Source organism: Protopterus annectens, chromosome 4.part0, assembly GCF_019279795.1.
Source record: "Protopterus annectens isolate FY-2018-M chromosome 4.part0, PAN1.0, whole genome shotgun sequence".
NCBI lineage: Eukaryota > Metazoa > Chordata > Ceratodontiformes > Protopteridae > Protopterus > Protopterus annectens.
This window is the reverse complement of record NC_056733.1, coordinates 261,466,726-261,486,276: the sequence shown is the minus strand read 5'-3', so window position 1 is coordinate 261,486,276 and position 19,551 is coordinate 261,466,726. Positions and strand designations below refer to the sequence as shown.

Genomic DNA, 19,551 nt, shown 5'->3' with positions numbered 1-19,551 from the left:
AATTGTAATGTTTGTAAACATCAGCTTGTTATTACAGCTTGATTACTTTTATATAAATGTAAATTTGCCTATGTCACAAGTGATAATTCAATAAAGGTGTTTAAATAAAATCAGAGCTCCAAACTTCCAATGTCCAGTAGGGTCCTTTACCCTGCACCTTTCACCAAACTTATTCTTCATCTTAATAGTTTGCCAAAGACCCAGACATCTTCCAGACCTTTTAGAACTGTCTTTAAGCAGTGAGACACCAAGCAAATCATTACCAGAAAATTTAGGCTGTAAAGCCTGGAGGGCAGATTGTATATTTGCAACCCCCTCTAAACTCTACTTCCACTTTAATTATAAAAGTTGTAGGGTCTGTAAAAAATGTAGGGATAACATTACTATAACACAATCTTATCTCAGAAAATGTGTTCCTTTTCAGTATAGTCTCTCTGGAAAAGTCCCAGAACAGTTTAACTGACTGACCCATAAATTTAAATGGGTTCTCTTCTCATAAATAAAAACTCATCTGTGAAGCTCAGCAGCTGAATGATCAGGTACTTGGGATGTTGTCTTTCCTTAAGTTTTGACTTACTATCAATAAACATCCCAGCATTTGCATTGCCACTGAAAGGTTACACTCCAAAAATTTGCAGGAGTCATCCACTTCTGTCCCTTTCTTCAAGCCCACCAGTAAAGTATTCCTATGGTGGTGGTCTTCAAGATCTAACAGTCATGCCTGCAGTCATTCAGTAATTATCTGGTGCTCTTGTACTTTCCATTAGAGGTCTTGCACTGACACTACTGCTGGGGAAAAGGTAGATTCAGGAATAGACTTTTGCAGCAAAATAGGAAATGCTGTCATCTACTTTTTTGGTGATGTGGCCTTTATTTCAGTAGTATCAGCTAACATTTGGTTTATAAGTACTGCCGGCTTAATAAGCTTTTCATTTATATCTAAGGCCAGATTACAAGATGCATGTTCCATAACTCACACCACTTCACAATGTATTCCAAAACTGAACTACTTACAGCCTATGGCCGAAACAAGACAAGAATGAATGGAAACTGAATTAATGGACTTGAAGGTAAAATGAGTACTGGTTGCTCCTCCGGAAATTGGAGCACTAAAGTTAAGCTGCATCCACCCTGTCATTTTGCTCTACCCCAATGCATGTTAAGGTTTTGTAAAAATAACTCTCATACCAGTAGGCTGTTGCATTTTCCAGTGATGCATAGTAAAGAGGACAATATTTTTGTCTAAACATCTTGTAACGCATTTGCACACTGACATTTACCTACAGAGACGTGAAGCCAGAAAACATCTTACTTGATGCTGAAGGTCACTGCAAGTTAGCTGATTTTGGAATATGCAAACAAGGAATAAAAAAAGGAGAAAAGACTAAGTCATACTGCGGCACACCAAGTTATATGGCTCCTGAGGTAAGCATTTTAAATCTGTGTGTGCCAGTACAGTGAACTATCAATTGTAGCTGAGCCCAGTCACTACTCTCATGCTGTTATAAAGATGGAATGTAAATTCAGACATCAGAAACTCAATCACCTTGATAAAAGCATGATTTTCTAGTCATTTAATAAAGACAGTCATTTCTGTACCAAAATCTTAGTGTGGCACACTTGAAGTGTTGTATTTTATGAAGGGAAGGTAGAATGTTAAATGCAATTATGGCACACTTGAAGTGTTGTATTTTATGAAGGGAAGGTAGAATGTTAAATGAAATTAAAAAGGCAAACTAGATAGGGTTACTGTCTCATTCAGCTAAATGCAATATAATGTAATGTAAGCATCATTAGCATCAGTGTCCTGTAACCATACCTCTCATCTGTCTAGAATTTCAAAGACTGTCCAGAGTTTTGCATAACATTTTCCATCTGCCTCTCATAAAATTTGTGGTTTTATGACAAATCATTGAGGACTGCAGTCATTAAATAATGATAGACATTTGCACTTTGAATTCTGTACTAAGAAGTGAGATATATACCGCTAACCTATATGTGCTGTCATATGCCTTTCTCTTACTCAACGAGACCAAAAGCATTAAATGTTTTTTAAAATTACAAAGATTTTAGATACATATACATTTATATTTCTAATATATGTGTATATGTCTTTAAGGAAATTGTGATTTTTGTGATGATTTATTTTTCTTTATGTGCTATTGAAGGATATATGTCATGTGTATTTTTGATTTTCGTATTTTATGGGTGGTTCTAAGGTGTGTTTTATGTTTTCTGATGAAGTTCGTGTTTGATTAAAGCGAACGAAAGCACTAAAAACTATCTTTGGAGTTCGGCTCTTTTTTTGCTTGTTGGTTGGTTGGTCATGTATTCTGTTACTTTGATATCTGGTTCCTTGCTTTGAAGTTCTGAAAATAAAAGCACATTGCCATACTAGTACAGTTATTTTAAAGTTCAAATCCTTGACTGCATTTATTCAAGATGGGAATGTAACCTCCCATATACAATACTGAATTCTAACCTGTTATCTGAAAGTAGCTGTTCATAATTCACTGTATTTTTGTAATCACAACATTAAAATATTGGCTGTACAAAAGTGCAACAGATAAACAACCACTGGCATACAGATTAGCTCAGAGTTATTTATTTATTAACTGGATAAATGCTCTGATACAAATATTCCTATTCCTTTCAGTCCCAAAATAATAACAGAATTAGGGGAACTATTTCTGCATGTGAAGAAATGAAGCAGGGTGGCACTGTAGCATTCGGTGGCACTGTGGTTCATGTTGCTATCTCTTAGCACTTGGTGGCACTGTGGTTCATGTGGCGGTCTCATAACACTCGGTGGCACTGTGGTTCATGTTGCTGACTCATAGCACTCAGTGGCACAGTGGTTCATGTTGCTGTCTCATAACATTCAGTGGCACAGTGGTTCATGTTGCTGTCTCCAACACTCGGTGGCACAGTGGTTCAAGTTCTTGTTTCGTAACACTCGGTGGCACTGTGGTTCATGTTGCTGTCTCCAACACTCGGTGGCACTGTGGTTCATGTTGCTGTCTCATAGCACTCAGTGGCACAGTGGTTCATGTTGCTGTCTCATAACACTCAGTGGCACAGTGGTTCATGTTGCTGTCTCCAACACTCGGTGGCACAGTGGTTCAAGTTCTTGTCTCGTAACACTCGGTGGCACTGTGGTTCATGTTGCTGTCTCCAACACTCGGTGGCACAGTGGTTCAAGTTCTTGTCTCGTAACACTCGGTGGCACAGTGGTTCATGTTGCTGTCTCCAACACTCGGTGGCACAGTGGTTCAAGTTCTTGTCTCATAACACTCGGTGGCACTGTGGTTCATGTTGCCGTCTCATAACACTCGGTGGCACAGTGCTTCATGTTGCTGTCACATAACTCTCGGTGGCACTGTGGTTCATGTTGCTGTCTCATAACACTTGGTGGCACAGTGGTTCATGTTGCTGTCTCATAACACTCAGTTCTCCAGGTTGTCTCCTGGCTGGAGTGCCATACCTTCTGTGCAAAGTTGGCATGTCTTCCCTGTATCCACATGGATTTTAGCTAGATGCTGCAGTTTTCTCCCAGATTCCCAAAGGCATGGCAGAGGTGAGGTGGCAGTGTTTTAACATTTCCATGGATGTACATGAGTGTGTGCATATTATGGAATGGACTGGTGCCTAGTTGAGGATTACTTCTTCTGCTGTGTACCTAGTCAGTGGCAACAAAGGCTCCAGTTTCCTTGTGACCCTAAACAAGATAAAGCAGAAATTTGAGAACGAAAAATTGAAAACAAGAGCTGAAGCCATCATTTTGCTTTACTACGAGCATGAAACTGTTCACTTCAGAGCACAAAATGGTAATAAGTGGACAGAAGAGTCTGTAGTAGATTACACATTGTATCCAACATACTGAAAGTACATATATGGCAAATCAGCTTGACTAGGAGAGAGGAAATGACTTACAATAGCAGTCTGATATTTGAGTCTATATTATATCATCTAACACTTAAAAAAGCGAATAATGAATAATCGACCCCATGTAAACGAAAGCTTACAATCTCGAATGCTCGGAACAGTGATTTTTTTTTTCCCAAGGAAAAAAAATCGCTGTTCCAAAAAAAAAAAAAAAAAAAAAAAATTGAAAGAATGCATAAAGTGGGGGACTTTACCCCCCCCAACACCCCGTACATAAATATACCAACTCCGAGATCGCACTACAGTGCCGAAAACGCAAAGTAATGGAAGCTGCCAAGCAAATTCTTTCCCTGGGAAAGAATTCGCTTAAAAGCTGCTTTGCTATTTTGCCTTTTCGTTGTTTTAAGTTCGACCAAGACGCATTCGATTGGTCCCACAATTTCCATTTTTTCTATGTAATTTACTCCTATCCTTGTCTAAAGATCATGCTTCTTCTTCTTTTATCTCTTTTACAATATTCACTACTTCAAGCACTGTTGGTTTAGACTTTGAGTTCCATTTTCTAGTAATTGCTTTTTTAGCAGCCACCAGAATTAACCTTAACAAGGCCTTACTGTATCTAGGCAGTTGAGATCCTGTATCCCAGCTAAAAAAAAATAATTTCCTTAGTTACATTCATTTCCTCATCCAGTATTCCTGACAAAGTACTTTGCAGGGAAGTTTTAAAGTCTATCAACTTATTACATTTCTTAAGCATATTCTCCAGGGTACAACTTTCTTCCCCAATACACCTCCAACATTTGCCGTCTACCTGAGGAAAAATTCTTTGCAGTCTGTTTGGGGTATAAATATACCCATGTAATCACTTCCAGACAAAACATCCTAAATCTTTTAGACCTTGTTGCATATTTGGGAGCCATACAGATGTCCTCACATTTTTCTTTGTAAATTGCTTATCTAATATCTCTTCCCAATCTTTTCTGACCTCCTCTGACTAATTTATATTGTTATCGTGCAATATTTTATATGTCTTACTAGTTATCCCTTTTTAAACAGCAGTTTCTATTCTAGACTCAACTAAAAACTCAATCAGTGCAGGTCTTTCACTTAGGATTCTCCTGTCCCTTTTTCTTTTCCTATACTCTTATATCAATCCCTGATAGGGAAGGCAATCTCTAATCTGCAGTCAAAATGTCTTATTGGCCTCTTCCCATTCCATTACCTTTCTCTCTCTAATTATTTGTTCCCAATACCTTGGTTGTTTTGCCAGCTTCCTCCAGTAGATTCCAGCCCCCTCTTGCGCACTCTCTGTACCTCTAATTGCAATAATCCAGATCAGCAGAATCTCCTCCCTCCATTCCTGTGTTGGCTTAGTTCTTAGTATACTTTCTTCTACTTTAAGAATATAATAGTCTGTATTAAGTCTCCTTAAGGATCAACATCCAAAATCCCACTCTTTCCATTTTTCTTGCATTTTCCCCCTGCTTCATCATTGCTTTCCGCTTTGAATTGTTGAATTGTAGCTTTCTGCTCTTGTTATATATAAGAGCCTTAACTGTGTAGCTCTAAAATATCCCTTCAAATCAGGAAATCATAAGCCACCTTGTTCTATTGGAAGGATCAGCTTATCCCACTTGACTCTTGTCCTCTTCCACTCATAGATAAAATTGGTCAACCCTTTATTAATTATTATCCACAACATCTCCTCAGGATGATAAAAATAAGCCTGACCTGTGTATAGAACTAAAGTAACTAAAACATTTTTCTGCTTGATTCTTGCTATCCATATCCATAGGCAAGAACCTCCAGTTTCTTAGTTTTTGCATTATCTTTTATTTAGTCTCTCCCCACATACCTTTAACTGCCATAATATCATCCTTTTTAACTCATACTCCTAAATGACTCATTCTATCATGTCCCTATAAATATGGGTATTGCTGAAGTGATTTATTTGGGGGTACATAGTTTACAGCTATAGCATTTGTTTTATCTTCATTAATTTTATACCCCTCCCCGAAAACAACAAAACAGAATTCTCTCAGAATGTTCTATAACACTGAGATGTGCTTTCTCTGGTTTTATCAGTTATAAAATAATATCATCTGCAAATAAAGAAAACTTTTCCTGAATACTGTACCAATTATATCCTTGAATTCATGAGTCCCTTATTTTCATTGTCAACAGCTCTAAATATAATGCAAAAATAAAGGGGAAAGAGGGCATCCCTGCCTAGTTCCTCTGTTTACATTCAATTTATCAGAGATGAACTCTCCCACTTTGATTTATGCCTATGATCACTCACATATCTTCCTAATTATTCTTGTAATCTGTAGAATGCTTTCTGTATAGCAAGGCTCACTAACAACTGTGGCATTTTCTTACATTCTGCTTCACTCTGGATCATCATTGTTCTATTAATATTGTCAAATGTTTGCCTCCCTTCCACAAAACCACATTGATCCATATCTATGAGTTTTGGTAACACCTGTGCCATTCTTTTAGCCATTATAGACATAAACACTTTATAATCATGGTTTAAAATTGAAATGGGCCTGTATGAGGCTGGATCTGATGTGTCTTTACTGTCTTTAGGTATTGCAACCATCACAGCCTTTTTTGTAGGATGTTGGTGCTTTCCCTCCCTTTAAAAACTTCCAAACTTCTACAGGAATACCATCTATTTGTGGAGACTCACCTGCAGATCCTTATCGCGAATAACAAACAAATAATTTCCATTACCTATTCTTTAATTCCTCTCTTTTTAACAAGTAGGTGGGAAAGTGCCAATGTTTCATCTTTACTTGTTTATCCTGCATTTTTATCTTTACAATTATTAGCACATGAATCTGAAATAGTTATTGGATGTGTGTCAAAGTTCTCAACTAAATGCACATGTTCCTGTGAAATAGACTTTCTGTTTAGTCTAGCCCAGTTATTGTACCTTAGGAAATGATATGTAAGAGTTCATACTGCTGATTTCATGTCTTTCATATCAAGTATTTTCATAAATTTCTTCTTTTGTTATATTTTCCATTCTAGTTTCACCAGATACTTCCTTATTGTTGCAAATCAAATTCCAGTCTCAGTCTATAAGTAATATTCACTGCTGAAAGCTGATTATTCCTCCCAAAATTTTAAGCTCCATAATAGCAGTTTTAGGTGGAATATAAACACACACCAGTGTAATCATCATCCTTTGTCAGTATCCCCTTACTACCAGAAATCTGCCATTATTATCTTTTTTCCTCCTCTCTCACTATTGGAGCTCCTCTAGCAATATTAGTACTCATCTTTTCCTTTGTCCCTAATTTCTTAATATAGTTTTCTTTTCCTTTTTGTCTGTACCTATGAGGCCATTCAAATTCTAAGATAGGTGGCCTAATCGTTAAGATGTTTGCCTTAGGAGCACAAGGTGCAGGGTTCAATTCTCACATGGGATACTTAGCTAGGCTTAAAATGGCTTGCAAGGGTAGTTAGCCTAGTACTAATCTATGAACCCATGAACCTATATAGAAAGTGTCACTATTACAATGAGAAGTATTTTTCCATCTTTTGTGATACATGTACCCACCAATGTTTGGCAGGTTGATCTTTTATACAGTTTTTTTCTTATCATCAACATTGGAACCTATGCCACATTTTCAAGGCTAATTGTTTTAATGAAAACTCAAAAAAATGAACACCCCCCAGAACAGCCCCAGAACCTGTTAGCTTAATACAAACACACAAAACTATGTACATCTTCAAATAATGAAACAACACTTCTGATAGGAACAATTGCTTGAAATAAACAGCAGCAAATGCATGCCTTAGTTAAACTAAAGTTGAAGTTATCCATGCTATGATACATGCTATTCTGTTCTTTTTTATCTTTATTCCCATCCCAGATGTGAAAAACAACTTTCATGTTTTCAGAAAACATTAACTTTTAATCTTTAAGAAACAATGTTTTGACTTTTTTATTGCCCTATAATTGGCTTGCATCAATGGAAACATCAGATAAAAAAGATAGTCCTCACCTGCAAGATTCTAAAGACAATAAGAAAGATTTATTGCCAACAGAAAATGTTTCAATATATTCAGTGTTCTCTTATTTACTTGTTTCTACTTAAAACGTGTTATTAGATTAAGCTAAGGGTCTTCATCCATACATTAATTTATGCAAAAGTAAGAGAAAACATATCAGCTCTTTGTATATTACGATCTGTGTACTTTTGCACCCCACCCCCACCTCAACAACCAAGATCACTGCCTCCTAACTTAAACATGCTTTTTGTCTAGCCTTTTCTCTCTTAATGCATTGTAATGCCTAAATTTCTCAATACTAAAAAGAAAGAGGGGAAAGGGGCATCTGTTTCCTTTAGCATCTTTAATACATACAAAAACAACTAAAATGGTTTACTATAAGACATTCAATTTATATCATGAAAAGTTTCATAGAAACACTATTATGAACTGTCCTTCTAAACATTAATGACATGAAGTGAGGCAAATGCCTTTCAGTTCCCCACAAGTTTAACAAAGTCAACAAAAGTCTACTCTTTCAACTTTTTCTTATTTCACAAGTGCGATTGATGATTTACTGTGTCACATCTGTTGACTACTTTCCTTGTTGGTGGTCTTCTTCCTGTTTATCTCCATCTCCAAACTCCAGAATATAGTAAAATTCCAACTTATTCCTGATTCTTCTGCTCAACTTCTGTGCTTTTCTGTATCTCTCAAGCATTTTCCTTTGGAACAATCAAAATGGTTTCTCTAGCAAAGTATCTCTGTGTGCCTTACTATTAGAAGAATGAGGATCAGAGTCACCTTTTGCTTGATGGCTCACTTTTTGTTGGACAAACTTTTGTATTTCCTCCTAAGCCTGTTCTGCATCAAAACATGACTTTGATCCTCTAGGAAAAAATATTCTGTACACAGCTGGATACAGCAGCTTGAATCTCACACCTGCCTCTCGACATTCCCTGATTGCTGGAACACATTTGTTTCTCTTCTGCCTGGTGTACATTGAATAATCATTTTCCACAAACACTTTTACTGTCTGCAGCTTTTAATACTTTGCCCTTTTGCCACAGTTTTGGCATGATCATCTCTTTCTGCTGGTTGGTTTGCATCTTTGCTAATACAGGTCTTGGCTACCTCCTCATGGCCAGGTTGGAGCATACACACAGTTTACCCTTTAAATTAAGAGTTTACGCTGTAGAATACCAGTTCAGTTGCTTATTTGTCCCTTCATAAAATTAATACAATCTGTTCCTTCTAGTTTCTTTGATACAGCAGAAAATCTCAGATTTTCCTTATGTGCACTGTCCTCTAATTATGCCAGTTTTTAAACATCTCTTCTTAAACAGACTCATACTCAGGCAGCATTTTCTTCATTTTGATCTCTGACCTTTGCAGTTTTATCATCTCATCTGAATATCTGTTTAAAACGTATTCTATTTTTTCCTGCTTTTTTCTTATTTGATTGCTATACTTTTTCAGGGTTTTGTTTATTTTAATCAGCTCTGAGCACATTTTACTTACTTTTCCTTTAGATTACCAGAAGCTTTGTCTTGCACCAAAGCTGGAGCTTGAACTGCTTTTTGCTGAACAGCTACATGATTCTTTCCAGTCAGTGCTTTCTCTTTACATTTACTAGTTGATTATCTTTCAGGCTCTCTTTGTTTCTTCTTTCTGGCATCCAGGCAATGTACTCAGTCACTGGTAACTGAACTTACTAAGTGAGAGAGCATCGACTTTTGGCATGTTTTGGGGTCAGATGATAATGAAAGTCATCACGATGCAGTTAGATGTACACATGGGCATTCTGGAGGAGCATGTTTTGGGCCTTTGGATTGGAACATTTTTTACATCTTGCCTTTGTGGTTGAACTGATGGGAAATTCTTGGGTTACTATGTGAGACCTTTGCATTGCAACCTGGGACATTGTTGGCTTTAATAGTGAAACGTGTATTTTAGAAGTGGCTGTTTGTTAATGTTCTGTTGCTGTGTTATTTAGTGAGTCCTGCAGTTTACTTGCTTACTTGCTACAGAGCTCTTTTCTCATTTTCCATTGTAAATAACCTTACATGCTCTCTGTTATTTGCTGTTTTTAATCACTGAAATTGTACTGCTTCAGTTTTATGTATCCCCTACAATAAAATCTAAGTTGAAGCTAAACTGGCAAATCAGTGTTGATTTACAATATCCTATATGGAATCCAGAAGAGCAGACCACCACTGAATTGCATTCCTTGCCAAGTTTTTGAATACAGAATAGATTCAGGTCTTTTCAAATAATAGTTAAATATCTGACAATGTATTTTCCATAAATGGCATGAAGCTTATTTCTTTAATCACAGTTATTCTTAAAGTAATGAAATGCATTAACATTTCAGTATAGTGGCCTGCAATGATAGCAAAGTGATTGTAGCTTAAGTTGTTTTAGTTCCCTTTATTTATTTTGTTTGTTTTTGTTTTTGTAATGTAAGATGTTCATCATATTGGTTCACTTCACCTTTTTAAAGGAAAAGAGATAACTTCACCAAATCTAGACAAACCTGAGAAAGAAGGTCCCAAGAAAGAATCAATGGGACAAACTGCATCTTTCTCAAGTGACTATTAGCTGGCTGCATTTATTTGTTTTATTTGTTGTGAATAGACTTTAGAGAGTAGAAGGTAGGAAAACTGCTGTGTGAGAAAACACAGATACTGTTTATACTGCTCTTATAACGCTTGCCATGTTCCCAGAGAATAACCTCATTTGTTTTATTTAGGTTTTGTCTTCACTGTGTTCATCTGTTTTATTCCATTTTGTGCTTAGTGGATAAACAAATTAATAAAATAGAATCTAATTTCATTTGGCTGAAACACCAGAACACTGGGTTATTAGGCAACTAATTTTCCCAAGGTTCAGTGGCCCCTGAGGTACTTGTGTAAAGTAAGGAAATACTAGAAGTGAAATCTATCAACTGGAATACAGACATTTGCATTTCCAAGTTTCAGAGGAACAGTAGCCATGGTCTTTTAGAGTGCAGTATTCCATATATATCCCATTTTCTTCTAATGACCTTACTAATCTCGTGGTATATCATGGCATGACATATCTGTCCAGAACATACCTCTCAATCTCCTAACTCAAGATTTCTGGATAAAGCCAAAAATAATGGTGGGGGAGGAGAAAAAATAGAGACAGATTTTAAATATTGCTTGTACAAGCTTAAAATTTTGCTAGAATAAGAGCTTTTGCATTAGTATGCATTTTCTGAAGAATATGGCATCTGAAACTCGAAGATCTGTCATTACTTAGTGATTTCAGTACGCAAAGATATGCAAGAAAACCACAAATTTTATGAGGAACACACCAAAAATATGAGGAAAAATCTGAACATTCTGCGAAATTCTGGACAGTTGAGAGGTATCTAAAAATGTAAATGAAAGCTCGGCTGCAGTACTTTCTCATGTGCACTCTACAGTTATGGGAGTGCTAATTCCAAATAAGTAGTAAAGTATTATTTTGTTTGTTGACTTATTTATTTATTTGCAGCCCCATACCTACCTAAGGCTGAGGTGGACTTGATTCTTCTGCTGCCATATGGCATCCCTCAGGAGTCCATTAGCTACCTCAGTCAATGCATATTAACCAGCTAAATTCCATCCACTAGGGCCACCAGTTCACCGTGCTAAAAGATTCTGAATGAGGTTATATTAGAGGTGATGATGTGAGCTCCAACATAGCTGCATGCAGAGGTATAGACTTATTAATTGGAATGGTGGTCCTATTCCCTGTGTGGTACTTTCTATCTAGGTCACTGGCTACTATTAGGTGTGGACTAGGAGCATTCCCCCTACACTAAGGTGGTAGTGCCTCCCAAAACCACCAGCAAGCCTAACTTAGGGTTTCCATCATGATTTCCAGAATGACCACTCATCACCAATGCATCATCCTGACACCCTCACAGAAAGTTGAGCAGAAAAGGCCTCATCAATCCTTGATACTCTCCCATCAGTTCCATCAGGTAGCTGAACTGCTAGTTGAACTTGGGTTGCTTGGGGCACAGACACTACTTTATTCTTCTACACCAAAGGCTCTAGCTTAACAAAAGCATTCTGTTATAGGGCAAAAATGAACTGCCTGGCACCTTAATTATATTTCTCTTTAATTTACAGAACTGAGTTACATTCAACTTTATTTTTGCTATTCTATATCATTTTTTTCTGTGTAGTTTTTGCCACCTTATCTGCTGCCCATCAGCCCACCTAATCATACATGCTCATTTGGTTACTTTACCTGTGGATTTTACTTGATATCGGGACAAGAGCTGTGTTGGGGTGGTTGTCATTCAGGCAGCTGTGAAGGTGCTTTATGCCAATATTAGTATCTTGACAATGAGGGTGTATGTTACGTCCTAACTCCCCCCGCTGGGTGGGCAGACAGGAGATCCACATCACAGTGGAGGCCCACAATGCCTTTCACATGCGTGCACAAATACACATGCACTATGAAGACTATTACCCATCGGTGGCTTGGTAAGCCTGGCTCCCATCCCCAGGCTGCATATTTGCATCACATTTCCTGATCTAGGGGGACGAATCCATTATATCATTGACAACTACCCACTCTCCCATGAAAAATGGGCATGCCCATATTACCCTGCCATCACCATTAACAGCCCGAGACAATACATTAACTTGAGTAGCCTGGATGACAGGGCTTTATTTCGCTATGCCAAAAGTGCTGCCTATAATTTTCTATATTATTCTGCAAAAATTATGAGGTATTCATTTCCAAATATTTGTAATTACTTCTCAGGATATTTTATATTGTTATAATAATTAAAAATGTCAGACATTTACATTATACAGAACACTGTAACAAGACATTGAGAAAGATGTAGTTGCTATCCCTAAGCTATTACAAAAAAAAACTCTGTAAGCCTTTTTTGGAGACCACTGTGCCCTAGGTACATGCATTTTATTACACTTTGCCCAGTATTTGTGACATATGCTTAGTATGTTTAAATTTGGTACATAGTTTAATGTGTGTGAGTCCAAACATTAGTGAAACAAGACATATATATATATATATATATATATATATATATATATATATATATATATATATATATATACATATATACATTTATCCATCCATGTATATATATATATATATATATATATATATATATATATATATATATATACACACACACACACACACACACACACAGGTTGGGTCTCATACCTCTCAACTGTACAGATTTTCACAAAATATCCAGATTTTTTCTGTCATATTTTTGGTCCGTTTCACATTAAATTGTGGTTTTCTGACAAATTAGTGGGAAATCATTAAAGATCAAAGTTAAAATATAATGACAGACATTTGAGTTTCAGACTTCATACCATTTAGAAAATCCACACTAATGTAAAAGCTGATATTCTATCAACTTCCTAAGTTTGTAAGAGCAATGCTTAAAAACTGTCCCCATTTTTGGGCATTTGTCCCATTTTTATTTATGGCTTTGCCCAGATTTCTTGGTGTAAGAGGTTGAGAGGTATGATGGGTCTAATTTCATAAGATTGACAAACCAAAGGGCTGAATCCCAAAAGACTAAAAATTAAAAATAGCACATTTGTAATGCAGGGGGCAAGCCCCCCTGCACCCTTCATGTTGGGGGCTAACTATACATACCAACTGCAAGATCGCACAACAGTGGAGAAGGGGCAAATTCCATAATTCAGTATTTTTAATTTTCAGCTTTTTGGGATTCAGTCTTTTGTTTTTTTTAGTCATCTGAAGTAGATATATATATATATATATATATATATATATATATATATATATATATATATATAGCAGTTTTGAACAAAATTTTCTAATATTGACATTGTTGATATCTGTTTTGTCAACACACTTTGGCCAACACTACAGAACAGATGGTCAACAATAACCAGGGCAGGGGAATATGCCCTTACTCTGGGGATTGTGAGATTAAAGAGTTCAGTTAGTATATATATATATATATATATATATATATATATATATATATATATATATATATATATTAGCATGGGTGTGAGGGGGCCTGCACCCACGTGAGAATAATGTTTGTTATTTTATGGCACCAAAGTTGCTCCTTGGAGTATGTAGAGAAGCTTGTGAGTGTTTTGCTGCTGACATTTAGAACATCAATTTTCCTGATATTTGGCCTAAAAACAATCAAGCCATACACAGACACAGACACACATACAGACACACACACACACACACACACACACACACACACACACACACACACACACACACACACACACACACACACACACATACCTGGTTTAACGGCAAACTGACTTTAAAATTAGTCCTAAATCAGTTTTATCAAGTCCTTCTTTAACATGTGAATATGAAGGGTAAAAGTTGGATAAAACAAGTTGTTTGATTATGTAGCTCAGAAATTATAGTGGCAGGTAGTCTGAGTGGTAACAGTCACTTCTTTCCTTGTTTCGACTTTGACCTTCATTTTTGTCTACACCACAGATCCTAGAGAAAGCAGAGTATGACCATACCATAGACTGGTGGGCCATGGGTATCCTTATCTATGAGATGATGGCTGGATACACCCCCTATGATGCAGACAAGCCAGACGAGCTGCTCGTATGCATTTTGGACACGGAAATTAAATTCCCTGATTGGTTTAGCTTTGAAGCCGTCAGTATAATAGAACAAGTAAGTCTTATACACCAATCTCTTGTCATTTTTCTTCAGGTCACACCCTGAAAGCTTCTCAAATGAATTCCAGCTTATTCTTATAGTTTGCACCAGTATCTCATCCACGTGATCTCTATTTCTTTTTTCATAGTTCCTGAAACAGGACCCTATAAAGCGTCTAGGCTCTGTAATATACCAGGATGGAGAAGATGCAATAAAACAGCATACATTTTTCAGGGATATTGATTGGGTTCTACTGGAGCAAAGACAAACTGAGCCTCCCTTCACACCTTACATTGTAAGTACTGCCAAAGTATAAGAAATACATGCAAAACTTGTAGGATATTTTAAATGAAGCACGTTCATGGTAACAAGGTCATCTGCAATCTGTTCAGGTGCCACAGTATAACTTATGAAATAAAAGAACATGCGGTTGTACAGTCAGCTATGGTTTCTCTTCTTTTAAAAGGCTGCAGGAATTTTATAATTTCAGTCCAACTTTTCAAGATGCTCTAGTAGTGGGAATCTGACTTCCTGTAATGACTGGTGTAATGTTATTGTAGAAGATGGAGGATTTATTCATTTTTCTAGAGCTAAACCAGCAAACATTTCTTGGCAAACAGTTAGCTACAGAACATAAAAGCTTTAGAAACATTGTGCTTTTTCCATGTTCTGTGAAGCTGCTCAGAAGCAGGTGAATAGAATTTAACATAGCCCATGCTTAAAATATTTGTTCCCACCAGACCGTCAGCAAAAGGTCAAAACAATGATATAACTAATTCTGATTAGACATTACAGACATCACAATGAAAAAAAAAGCAATTAACTTGTTTCAATAAGAGTTGGCTCAGTAACAGAGGAATGAAACTCTATGACCTACAGGATCAGAGCTTAATTAGTGGCCTGGGTGCTAGAAAAGCTAATGGGGGGACGGTAGTGAATCAGTCACTGCCTGCTCAACCTTCTTGGTGGCTAGCTGGAGATGTGGTTCACCATGGTACATCATAAGGCATATCCCTGTAAATGGAGGTCAAGGGTATAGGACTTTGTCCAAGGGCTGGGTGTGAATCACTATACTGGGATAGGACACTTCTAGTCTTTCTTTCCAGCATGCATGGCAGCATGAATCTGGATAAGACCCTTCTAGTCTTTTTTTCCAGCATGCATGGCAGCACAAATCAGGATATCTGGATAGGTCTCCTCTAGTCTTTCTCTCCAGCATGCATGAAGGCATACACCTGGATAAGACCACCATACTCTTTCTCTCTTGTACCATTTTCTATTAAAAAACTGCAGACCTGCATGTATTTGAACACATTTTCCACATCTTTCTGCCTCTTTTCATTAATCTCTTCCACTTTAGCATAGTTCTGAATGATCAATAAACTTTCTCATGTGTCTTGAATTTAACCATATTTTTACATCCTTCTGTTTGTCTTTTGTCTGCAGCCCATATGTAACTTTTAGCAGCATGCATCTCTGTGATGCTTTCTTATATGCAGCCTGTAGCAAGTATATACTTGGGCAGAGGATTAACGGCAGAGAGATGGTGTACATGACTCCCAGCCTCACAGTACATGCCATTTATCCTCTTCCACAACACTGGTTAAAATTCTGATTTGAGCTGCTAGTTGTTGTAGTGAGAATGTATCAAGGAGAGACCATAAATGCAGGCCACAAGGCAAGATTGGAAAGAAGAAGAAAAAATATATAAAACAACAAAGACCGTATTGACAGTATAAGCTTGTCATCATTCATTCTTACCCGCGGGCACATCTGTTAGCCACAGGAATATGAAAAACTGCTACAAAGTGCAATGTAAAATTTCATGACCATCCCAATCCCATAGCTCCAGTCAGAGATGTACAGTTTGGGCATTTCAGATAAAGGCTTTTTACCACAGAATAGTGTTGTGCTTTCAATAATGGTCATTTTGACAAAATATTGAGCAGTTCCGCAGTTCCAGTCAGAAAAATTATACAATGCCAAATATTATCTTTGGAATTATTTTAAAATATTCTTCATTTCTTCTCTAGTGTTATAAATTAGAACACAAAATGATCTCCCTGACATCTGAGCTCCTGAGACTCCAAATAGGGATCATCAGTGTAAAATAATGTTATATTGTTGGCAATGTATATCCTGTCTTTTTTATTATCAATACAATTCTAAAGTGTTGGTGTTCTCAGGAACTTTAGTGTGCTGTATCTTATGATATCTATGCCACCAGTGCTGTGTTATTACATTGCATAGTTGTATATGAGTAGGCATTATATATCTATATAAAACGCACATACATTTTATTGTGTGCATAGGGTGTTAAATGCGGTTTTGTTGAATGCACTTCTAGTCCAGTGCAGAAATGAAACAAAACTTGTAACATCGAATGTTGCTTTCTGTGTGGTCACTATTGGCAGTAGAGAATGTGAACACAGTAAATGAAAGGGGGTAGTAATGCAAAAACCTGGGTTTGGCATCAGGGCTAAGTGGGTATGTGCAAGTGTTTGCAGGTTAGGTTTAGAATAAGGGCTAGGGAATGGGACAGATATTTTGTGTGCCTCAGTACTGGTATGTTTGTGGTGTGTCTGTGAAGCTGTTTAGGGGCACTGTTAGGGGAATGAGTGTTTAGTAACCTAATGTGCAGGGTTGGGATTAAGGTAATGTTAACAATATGAGTAGAGTGGTGCAGTGACATGAAGTGTGTGTGTGTGTGTGTGTGTGTGTGTGTGTGTGTGTGTGTGTGTGTGTGTGTGCATGTGTGTAAGTGTGTTGTGTGTGTGTTTGTGTGTCTGTGTGTGTGTGTGTCTGTGTGTGTGTATTTGTGTGTGTGTGTGTGTGTGTGTGTGTGTGTGTGTGTGTGTGTGTGTGTGTGTCTGTATGTGTGTTTGTGTGTGTATATATTTATACATATATATATGTATATATATATATATATTTATATTTTTATATATATATATATATATAGATATATATATATATATATATATATATATATATATATATATATATAAAATAGTAAATATATATATATACACACACACACACACACACACACAATCATATACACACACAACAACTCTGACATTGCTCAAGAGGTGAAAGGGTATATTCCCAGTCCCCACTGTACCATGATTTCATACAAATTACAGAATGTTAATGGTTCACTATGTGCCTCATAGATTCCTCCGTATTTCCATCGAAACCAGTCACCTTTCCCTTGTTTTATAAAGTCTCCTTGCAGTCTGTCTCATATTGAGTCAATATTCCTCAACTTGCACAAATGTGCTGTCACTGTAATACATAGCCACTCTTTATTAATATAGCTTTCACACACACACACACACACACACACACACACACACACACACACACACACACACATACACATTTATATATATATATATATGTGTGTGTGTGTGTGTGTGTGTATACCCACCCACACACACACACACACACGTATATATATATATATATATATATATATATATATATATATATATATGTGTGTGTGTGTGTATGTATACCCACACACACACACACACACACACACACACACACACACACACACACACACACACACACACACACACAGATAGATGTGTATAGGAGATATATCAATACAGTGTTTAAAATAGCCATCAAGCCACATGCAATTGAAATTACACTGAAATTGCACAGGTACAAATTCCAAATACTTATCAAACATATACCAGGCAATACTACCATCACACTGCTTAACCACGTGCACATATACACTTCGATAATAACATACCACTAAACTACCAAGACCTACCACCTTACAGTGCTACACTTTGCCAAAACAGCATATTTGCATTCTGGAAACAAGTACCATCTTCTCCAGTTCATACTATCTAAATCAAAAAACTTGCATGTTACCAGTTTGTAATGCAACTACCATACATTCCAGTCTCACATGGGAAATACATGTTTCTACTCAGAAACATTAAGCAGCCAAATCACAATCCATTACTCAAAAAAAAAAAGAAAAAAGAAAAATCAAAACAATGTATATTCAACATATTGATCACTGCTGCAGTAGCCTTAGCTATATGGGTTATATCCTACCCAGGATATAACAACTAGCCAGCTTTTTAAAGCTTCAGGGCACCTAATGCACACCTAAGCTGTCAAGCAGCTTGAGCTGAGCTGATTAAAAGACAAATTTGGGTGGAAACACCTTCAGAGCTTAAATGGTGTCTAACACTATGCTCCTCTGAGGCTTTTGAGGATCGACGGTCAGTTTGTGCTTTCCTTTGCTGGGCAGATAAGTTCCCGTTTGGGGAGAAAAACTTCTATTTTCCTAATTTTGTTGATGTTTATAACTTTCTTTTTCAGAAAAATTACTTTAAAGCTAGGTGTGTTTTGTTTTAATGGACTGTCTGGAGAATATAACGTATTTTTAAATTTTGTATTTATTTATTTAACATTTGTTGACCGGGAATGTCCGACTAGGTTCCACAGAGCCTGTTTTCAATGGAGGCCCGGGGAGAAATGCTCCAGATCACTTGTTTTTTCCTGTCATTTTAAAAGTAGTGTAAAACATTTTTTTCTCTGGATATAGTGTGCTTATTTTGTTTAGTGGAGCTGGCATAGTGTTTTAAAGAGCTTTTTACTGTTCTTTTTTTCTGTCAAAAAAGTAACTTTTGTGTACTGGTAGTATTTGCTGGCAATTGCTGCTTGTTTTCCCCGGGAAAAAGACACCATTTTCGGCTTGATCACGGAACAGGCTACTGGTCCCAAGGTTAGTCCTTCTTCTAGCCACAAAGAGAAAAAAATAAGCAAACAGCCTTTGTCACCATAGCAAGCTAGCAATTTGCCTCAGCTGCAAGTGGGTGATTTTGCTGTGGCTATCTGTTGTACATCAGATCACTCATCTTTTATCTTGGATCCTTCTGGTGTAGCACCTACAGTCACTATGGGCCTGGAGTTAGCCACGTCCTCTGTGGGTGTTGGGGG

At 37.0% G+C, this 19,551-nt stretch overlaps 1 protein-coding gene across 1 annotated transcript in view; it reads left to right on the top strand.

Annotated features, from left to right (window-relative positions):
• Nucleotides 1-19,551, top strand: part of LOC122800120 (protein kinase C epsilon type-like) — a 46,198-nt gene that overhangs the window by 16,382 nt on the left and 10,265 nt on the right. Inside the window, exons 2-4 of the mRNA XM_044069642.1 lie at nt 1,287-1,425; nt 14,404-14,592; nt 14,726-14,872. Of these exons, the coding sequence (XP_043925577.1) occupies nt 1,414-1,425; nt 14,404-14,592; nt 14,726-14,872 (348 nt within the window). The 5' untranslated portion in view covers nt 1,287-1,413. The remainder of the gene's footprint in view (nt 1-1,286; nt 1,426-14,403; nt 14,593-14,725; nt 14,873-19,551) is intronic.